General features: G+C 37.6%; 1 protein-coding gene across 3 annotated transcripts in view; it reads left to right on the plus strand.

The window, feature by feature from the left end:
* The window catches only part of hlcs (holocarboxylase synthetase (biotin-(proprionyl-CoA-carboxylase (ATP-hydrolysing)) ligase)), a 28,743-nt gene extending 24,030 nt beyond the window's left edge, over positions 1 to 4,713 (plus strand). For all 3 annotated transcript variants that reach the window (XM_062433334.1, XM_062433336.1, XM_062433335.1), the window contains one exon: positions 3,767 to 4,713. In XM_062433334.1, the coding sequence (XP_062289318.1) occupies positions 3,767 to 3,938 (172 nt within the window). In that variant the 3' untranslated portion in view covers positions 3,939 to 4,713. The remainder of the gene's footprint in view (positions 1 to 3,766) is intronic.
* The last annotated feature ends 4,956 nt before the right edge of the window (positions 4,714 to 9,669 follow it).

The following is a 9,669-nucleotide window of genomic DNA, read 5'->3' on the forward strand; positions in this document are numbered from 1 at the left end:
AGCGTCTGACGCGAAAAAAATCGCTTGAATCGCTTCTATCACGCCGCTTGATCATAAATTTTAATTTTTGGATCATCGCTTCATTCGCGCTTGCGTCACGGATGTGACGTCGGGAGAAACTTGCCGCTGATTGGATGTTGCAGCGCGATGTCGTATGAAAAGTACAATTTTTCCAACTTTATTCACGCGGCTTCAGAAACTCCATTCGTGCCGCCTGATATGTAATTGTGTGTTATAGCGCCATTTACATAGATTTTTCTATGTAGACTTGCTGCTCAATTCGCGTCAGACGCTTTTGGCTAGAACGCCCCTTTAGAATGAGAATGAGACACTTGCTTCAACAAGTATGGGCAAACAACTCAGCTCAGCATATCTGCCAGTACTATGTACCAGTCTGATACCAATGCTCTCATTAACCCAGATTAAAAACCTGCATACCTCACTGCATGAAATACATTAGAATCATATTAATGTAAGGTAGCCTGATGAGTTGGCAGGCTGCTGTGATATAAACAATTTAACTAATGGCAGAAACACTGAATTTTATGACACTGAGGATGTTTACAAGATATGATAAGATATGAATCAAAGGTGTATTTAAAAAAATTATAAGTCATATACACATATACAAATACAGAAAAACATACAGATTAAATGAATTTATGGGGAAAGAAGGCTTCTGTTAAATGTTTTAAATATAAAATGGATTATTTTGTATTTATATATTAAATTTTGCAAAAAATATACCGGATGTCAGATGCATACTCTCTCTATGCAGGTTCATGACTAAAACTAACATATAAGGATGCTCGATATTGACTTTTCTGCCGATATTCCGATATTCCCCAACTCTTAATTTCCGATACCGATATTACCCGATACCGATATTTGCAGGCTTTTTACATCAAAACTATTAGGTAACAACATAACATATCTCCTGTTGTTGAATTAACACATTATGCCTAATTTTATTGTGAGGACCCACTGGATGCATACATAAATGCAACATGGCTTTCCAAATGTAAACACTGTCTGTGCAAAATAAGAGAACAACTTCAACTTAAGTTATGGAAAAAAGTGCCAATATGGCACTGCCATATTTATTATGCTAATTGCAAATGACAAATTTACTATGCTTTCACAAATTGTGAGCAGATAGGAAGTTAAATTACAAACTCTAAGACGCGCTTTCAAAAATTGGGGATTACAGTTTTACAAGTGCAAATCATAGTCTGCTCTTTGGATATAGTGCACTGTCCTTTCTTCATAGTTAATGGTCCGGTAATGATTTGCTTAACTGTACTGGACCGGTATATTAACTCGGGTTAATACAGTGGCTGTGTCCCTACTGCACGGTAATTAAAAAGAATTATAATACTGATCCCAATTTGATTCAACGTAATTAATGTGCCTTTGATGAGCATTTTCCAGATCATTGTGTAGACTGTGAAAATTACACAATGGTCAACAAAGTAATATTGGTCAACAACTAAAATGAGCAAATTATAATAAGATTCTGTCTGTCACCTTGGTTTGTGTGGTTTGAGCACACTTTTTAATAGGTTTATATTGTAGGAAATTGCTTTAGAATTGCTTTGTATACTCATTGTATATACATTATGAAAGGTTTGAATTGCTTAAATTCAAAAAATAATAATTAAATCGTAATTGAAAAGTAAACTATGACACAATTTTTAATTTATATTTATTTTTTATGTGTGCATTTGCTGTGTCATAATTAAATGACTGTCATACATTAAAAGTGTTTTTTCTTAGCTTTTTGTCTTTCAAACCTTTGTTTTGTCATTGTCATATGAACATTTCACAACATATTAAAGGATAGGTTCGCAATTTTTCAGGTGCCCATATGAGCAGTAAAAAAGGTTTTCCTCACTACTGATATCTGCCACATTTACAGTCTTTTTTAGCATAAAATTCCCCTTTTCTGTGTTTTCAGAATTTTAAACTTAAAGATTTATTTTGAATGATATCTACTTGATTTGAATAATTTGGTCTGCATACATTTAGCAAATACTTTTTTACATTGGAGACTTATGGGATTTGTCCTCCATTACATTGTAAGTGCATTATAAAGGGATATTCTAATGGCTAGTATGGACATGAGGAATGATCATGGCAATAAATAAATAAACAAATACAAATAAATATATTGTTCATTTGGGCAACTGACTATTGTTTTAAGAGAGACAACAACTTGAAGAGGTGTATTACATTTCAGTGCTGTCCAGCAGAGAGGATCATAGATGGATCATAGCCAATACTATTTACAAAGGACTGTCATAGATCTTATGAGTTGAGTCCAAGCTGTGACTGGACAGTTGATTGTTTTTCATTTTGGTGTGGACAACACATCTCCATCTCAATAAAGAAAAAGCTCCCCTGCCCCTCATTAAAACTAGTGAGGGCGTGTTGTATTTAGTATTAACAACTCTATGCTGCTCTCTGCTTGACAACACTGAGTTACAACAGACCCCTTCAATTTGTTTTATGTGCCATGATATTTATTGTAAAGTGGCATGGAATGAAAAACAAATTAACTTAAAAAAACTGTGCATATGGCTGTGGGGGTTATGGCTACGTGGTGTGTGACACAGTTGATAAAGAACACTGACCAGATACATGCTACCAACAATGTGACATAGACTGACCACTGGTCAGTGTAGCATGAATAGCAGGGTGGTCAATGCATATTCTGACAACCTGATTGTATAATCTATCCATGACTGTCGGCCTCACAAGTTCCCGTGCACATCCTGGTTACTAAATTGTTGTTAACCTGAGTCCTGAGATCAACATTAAGTATGATGTCCCCTGGACAACAACTGCCTCAGACAATCAACAGTTTATGATGTCATCACAGAGAACCCTGCTGTCAATGCTTGTCAAATAAAAATAAGAAAAGGAAAAAGAAAGAAAAACAGCTGAGCAAAGGCATGCAAATTACAAGGTTAAACCAACATAAAAGTTTTTAAATTGGCTCATTATTTTACACTGGTTTGCTGTTACTTATTATTATGATGATATTAAAATATCATCATAAAAGATGTTTTCTTTTTATATAAGTATTTTTGCCACCACAGATGTCAGATAACATTAGCTTGCAAAAGTGAGCAAACAGTTAGCCATGTTGCTATGCAAAAATTGATGAGCATTGCCAACTTTCTAGCTTAAATTGAAACAATCTGGGAGTAGTATTTAGGCGTTGATATATTTATAGCCTGCCTTTGCACACAAGTTTGTGCGTCTTTGCATATAAGTTTTTACCTCTTTGGCTGAGGCAGTTGCTGTCTAAGGGCTATCATATAAAAGGTTGGTCTCAGGGCGGCAACCACCACAGTCAGAACGTGCAGTTCTCAGATGGGACTGAACACTGGACAGAATGACAAACAGAAGTCACACATCACTTTCATTAATTGAAAATGAGATGTAAGTCAGGCAACAAGTGAATAATTCAACAACAGCCATGCGGTTTGGTTTTTATGCAGGCATAGTACATATGGCCTGTTATGAGATTAAGTATACATGATCTTGAAAGTATAGGGAATGAAGGAAGTCAAGGCAGTGTACTCAATGACACAGTTTGTGTCAGATCCAATATGGGTGGGATTTGTCAGAGTTATGGGCTGAGGAAAGAAGCTATGGAGGTGGTGGGTAGTCAGTCTTAATCTTAGTCTAAACTGACAATCAAAGTCCATAATATTATGAAGCTGAACTGTGACATTGGCTCTCTGTGATCTGGCTTCAGTGGGACTCGTGTGCGTCTATGGAGTGAGGATGGACCAGAGGCTGAAGTGGTGGGACTGGACCCCAATGGCTTCCTCCAAGTACACAGTAAGGAGCAGGGTTTGGTTTCGGTTGAGCCTGACGGAAACTCCTTTGACATGATGAAGAACCTGGTGGTCATCAAGCAACATTAGCACCAAATTCAACAAAATATGTACCGTAATCTCTTCCAGTACATTGAACAAATGACAGAATCATTCAATATGACAGAGAACTATATGGCACTATATAAATGTATACTTGTTTTATAATTGATAATGCATCATTAATTCCCCTTTCAGACTGACCCTGTGACACTGGTTAAACCCATATCAAGGCTCTTAGGTATAGACCAACCTGTGTCAGGAGGGACGGCAGTCATAGTGTCCCTGGCTTTGATGACCTGGTGTTACTACCAGGAATGTAAATACATTTAATGATGCCACTTTTAAATGCCATTTAACCATTTACCTTTTACCTGGTAATTATTTGATGCAATTCTCAGGGTTATCAGTAAAGTTTATGTACTACACAACACACTGGAGTATCAGCCAACAGTGAGAAGCAGGGTGACAACTGTCTCATGAATGGGTCCAATGTGGTTCAAATGTGCATTCATTAGACCTGCAGACAGTCAATGCACAGTTGCTGTGAAAGTGGTATAAATATCTTCCTCATTTGAAGTGGGATCATTTGCTAGCTTATCCTTATGTTACCCTGACACATCCCTTAATAAAAGCTTCAACATCAGTTTGATTATGAGCTACAGGTTTCGGACCCCAAATGCAAACAATTATTTAACAACTTGCACTTTCTGGAAACAATAAATGTTGTACCTTTGTTCTAAACATCTAATCTAATTTCATTGTAACATGAGAGCAATGAAGTGATCATTGAAGCATTTGCACTTAATTTTAGCAAAATAAAGATTTCCACAGGAATGTGTGGTTCATTTCTTTAGACTAACCAACTTCTGTTCTCTTACAAGGTCATAGAAGTCTACAGAAACGTGAATATGAAAGAAAAAAAGGCAAAGTCAAAAAGATACAAGAGTGTGCTGAAATGTCTGTATATGGAAACCTTAAATTCCAAATACATAAGGGTTAGGGTTAGGGTTAGTAGTGATGTGTTTCAGAATCTACAATAAATCCTCATATGGACATGTCTAAATTCCTGCCTTAACCTCATCTTGCTCAGTAACCTGCAACCTATCTTCTTCAGGCAACAGATCACTGCACAGGCACAGTGACCCTGTACCATAATTACACATAATGAAATTAATTTCCAGTATTCAAAAGGAACTCTATTAATAGCCTTATTAAATAGTAAATTCACAATCAGAATATCAAATGTAGATGCAAATAGTTAAATAAACGCCAGCAGAAATGGTTCATGTACAGTTGTGGTCAAAAGTTTACATACACTTGTAAAGAACATAATGTCATAGCCGTCTTGAGTTTCCAATAATTTCTACAACTCTTATTTTTCTGTGACAGTGATTGGAACACATACTTCTTTGTCACAAAAAACTAAGTTTTGTTCTTTTATGAATTTATTATTGGTCTACTGAAAATGTGACCAAATCTGCTAGGTCAAAAATATACACTAAACAAAAACATAAATGCAACACTACAACAAATGGCCAAGGGACATGTAACCAAATATTAGCATTGCTGTATGTACACTGAACAAAAATGAACGTAACACTTTTGTTTTTGCTCCCATTTTTCATGAACTGAACTCAAAGATCTAAAACATTTTCTATATACACAAAAGACCTATTTCTGTCAAATATTGTTCACAAATCTGTCTAAATCTGTGTTAGTGAGCACTTCTCCTCTGCCCAGATAATCCATCCCACCTCACAGGTGTGGCAGATCAAGATGCTGATTAAACAGCATGAATATTGCACTGGTGAGCCTTAGGCTGGCCACAATAAAAGGCCACTCTGAAATGTGCAGTTTAGCTTTATTGAGGGGGTCTGGGGGGGGGTCAGAAAACCGGTCAGTAGCCAGTTCCTGCCAATATCCAGCAACTTCGCACAGCCATTGAAGAGGAGTGGACCAACATTCCGCAGGCCACAATCAACAACCTGATCAACTCTATGTGAAGGAGATGTGTTGCACTGTGTGAGGCAAATGGTGGTCACAGCAGATACTGACTGGTTTTCTGGACCCCCCCCCCCCCCCCCCCCCCCCCCTAACCCTAACCCTAACCCTAATCCCCCCCCCCCCAGACCCCCTCAATAAAGCAAAACTGCACATTTCAGAGTGGCCTTTTATTGTGGCCACAACGTAATCTGTGTTTTGTCTCAAACAATGGGAATCTCGCATTGATGCTGTAAAAGTCCTTTCTCCAGGTTGAAAGTTCATTTGAGGTGTAAAACCTGAGAATTTACACCTTTTCCTTGTGAAGTTGCATCTCCCAGGGAGAGACGTGTATTTGGGAGAGTGTCATGTTAATCCCATCTCTGTGGCTCAATTTATGATGGGTCAGTTTCTCTGTGAGAGAATAAACTTAGCCAGATGTTCCGGCTACAATAAATTCATAAAAGAACCAAACTTCATGAATGTTTTTTGTGACAAAGAAGTATGTGTTCCAATCACTCAGTCACAGAAAAATAAGAGTTGTAGAAATTATTGGGAACTCAAGACGGTTATGACATTATGTTCTTTACAAGTGTAGGTAAACTTTTGACCACAACTGTACATTCAACGGCTGAGCAGGACTAATCTGTACCCAGAATAAATACAGAATGCTAGTTATTTAGTCTTTGTGAAAAGGTTTGAGGAAACACAGGCTACAGAGAGGAAACAGGATAACTGCACGTTTGTTTGCATTGGGACAATATGTATGCTCAGACACAAACCGTTGCAGCAGTTAAAGCCAACTGAAAACTGATCCAATTGAGAACAACTGCCAACCATCATCATCATTTCTCTTCATTTCTCTTTCACTTTTCCTTCGGTCTCCCACATCTCATGGGATTGGGATGTACCCATAGACGTCCTAACAACTGAGCATAGCACCCCAATGAGGTAGGAGAAGTCAAGCAACGAGGAATAACCTGAAAGAAGGAAGCAGAAACAGAAACAGAAAATACTGTCATTTTAGTTGATGCTTTTGGTCATAATTTTAAAAAAAAGTCCACTGATTATTTTACTAAAAGAGTCATAACACTACTGATCCATGTATTCCTTTAACTCTCAGTAGTGATGACTTCATGAGTTTCTTTAATGACAAAATCTTAACTATTAGGGACACAATTAATCACCTCTTGCTCCCAATACACACTGATTCATCCTCTAACATAGGAAACTCAGAAACTGCTGTTAAACCTGATATTTATCTAGACTGTTTCTCTCCAGTCGACCTTATAGAATTAACCTCAATGATCACTTCCTCTAAACCATCAACCTGTCTTTTAGACCCGATTCCAACTAGGCTGCTTAAGGAAGTCCTTCCCTCTGTTAGTACTTCCTTATTAAATATGATCAATCTGTCTTTAGTGACAGGATATGTACCACAGTCTTTTAAAGTAGCTGTCATTAAACCACTTCTTAAGAAGCCTACTCTTGATTCAGAGGTTTTAGCCAACTATAGGCCCATATCGAACCTCCCCTTTCTCTCTAAGATCCTCGAGAAAGCAGTTGCTAATCAGCTGTGTAACTTTCTAAATAATAACAGCTTATTTGAGGATTTTCAGTCTGGATTTAGAGCTCATCATAGTACAGAAACTGCACTGGTAAAAGTTACAAATGACCTCCTAACTTCATCAGATAATGGACTTCTCTCTGTCCTCGTCCTGTTAGATCTTAGTGCTGCCTTCGATACTATTGATCATCAAATCCTGTTAAAGAGACTTGAACATTTAATTGGTATTAAAGGAACAGCATTAAATTGGTTTAAATCCTATCTGTCAGATAGATTTCAGTTTGTAAATGTCAATGATAAATCCTCCATGCAAACAAAAGTAAAACACGGTGTTCCTCAGGGTTCAGTGCTTGGACCAATACTATTCTCCTTATATATGCTTCCTTTAGGAAATATTATTCGGAAACACTCAATACATTTTCATTGTTATGCAGATGATACTCAATTATATCTATCAATAAAGCCTAATGAAATCAACCAGTTAACTAAACTACAAACATGCATCAAGGACATAAAGGCCTGGATGACCTGTAACTTCCTGCTGTTAAACTCAGAAAAAACTGAAGTTATTGTGCTTGGCCCTAAACACCTCAGAAACACATTATCCAATGATATAACTACTCTGGATGGCATTACTTTGGCCTCCAGTACTACTGTAAGGAACCTAGGAGTTATATTTGACCAGGATCTGTCCTTTAATTCCCACATAAAACAAATTTCAAGGTCTGCCTATTTTCATCTGCGTAACATTTCAAAAATCAGACATATTCTGTCTCAAAATGATGCTGAAAAACTAATCCATGCATTTGTTACTTCTAGGCTGGATTATTGTAATTCATTATTATCAGGCTGCCCTAACAAGTCTCTAAAGACTCTCCAGCTGGTCCAGAATGCAGCTGCACGCGTTCTGACAAAAACTAGAAAGAGAGATCACATTACTCCTATTTTAGCTTCACTGCATTGGCTTCCCATAAAATCAAGAATAGAATTTAAAATCCTTCTCCTCACTTTTAAAGCTCTTACTGGTCAGGCTCCATCATACCTTAAAGAGCTCATAGTACCTTATGTACCTACCAGAACACTGTGCTCCCAGAACGCAGGCCTACTTGTGGTACCTAGTATCTCTAAAAGTAGAATGGGAGGCAGAGCCTTCAGTTATCAGGCTCCTCTCCTGTGGAACCATCTCCCAGATTCGGTCCGGAGGGCAGACACCCTCTCTACTTTTAAGAGTAGGCTTAAAACTTTCCTTTTTGATAAAGCTTATAGTTAGCCAGCTCCTAGTTTATGCTGCTATAGGCTTAGACTGCCGGGGGACTCCTACCTCCATGATGCACTGAGCTCCTCTCTCCTCCACTCTCTCTCTCTCTATCCATCCATCTATATCCAATAACATTCATGTACTATTAATGCATTCAGTAACCTACACTTCTTCCCCGGAGTTGTCTGTGCTTTCTCATCTCACAGGTAATCTGGGCCTGTAGACGTCCTGATGACAGATTCCAGTCCCGGACCTTCTAGCTTCAATGTTTATTTTCAATGTGCTACTCTCTCTCTCTCCTATTCTTCCTCTCTCTCCCCTCTACCCCAACCGGTCGAGGCAGATGGCCGCCCACTTTGAGCCTGGTTCTGCCTGAGGTTTCTTCCTGTTAAAAGGGAGTTTTTTCTTGCCATTGTCGCTAAATGCTTGCTCATGTGGGAATGTTGGGTCTCTTTAAAATTAAAACCTGAAGAGTACGGTTTAGAACCTGCTCTATGTGTAAAGTGCCTTGAGATAACTTTGTTGTGATTTGGCGCTATACAAATAAAGATTGATTGATTGATTGATACTACACTAGTAATAGTCAGGCCATAATTACACTTAATAGAAGAGGCAATAAATGTAATATCAATATATGAATAAATGAAAAAGCTCATTTAAAATGTAAAGTGATCATTTGAAGTGACAATGAAAAAATATAAATTTTAAGTGCAAGCTAAATGAAAATTCTTAAACGTTTAGATGGCAAAACATTTTTATTTTTATTTTTAACATTTGCACATTACCATTTGACATTTTGCATTTTAAGATTTAAATGAGGAAGCATTACCAAAAGGATACTGCACAGAGGAGCCTAATGGACAGCAGGGGGAGCTGACTGCTAAAGAGACAGAACAAGTAGAGGAACTGCACCATACTTTCCATCCACAATTTTGTATATAGGCTGGTAGTAATGGTACAAACAGAGATAGCTG

The sequence above is a fragment of the Scomber scombrus genome, chromosome 14 (genome assembly GCF_963691925.1).
Source record: "Scomber scombrus chromosome 14, fScoSco1.1, whole genome shotgun sequence".
NCBI lineage: Eukaryota > Metazoa > Chordata > Actinopteri > Scombriformes > Scombridae > Scomber > Scomber scombrus.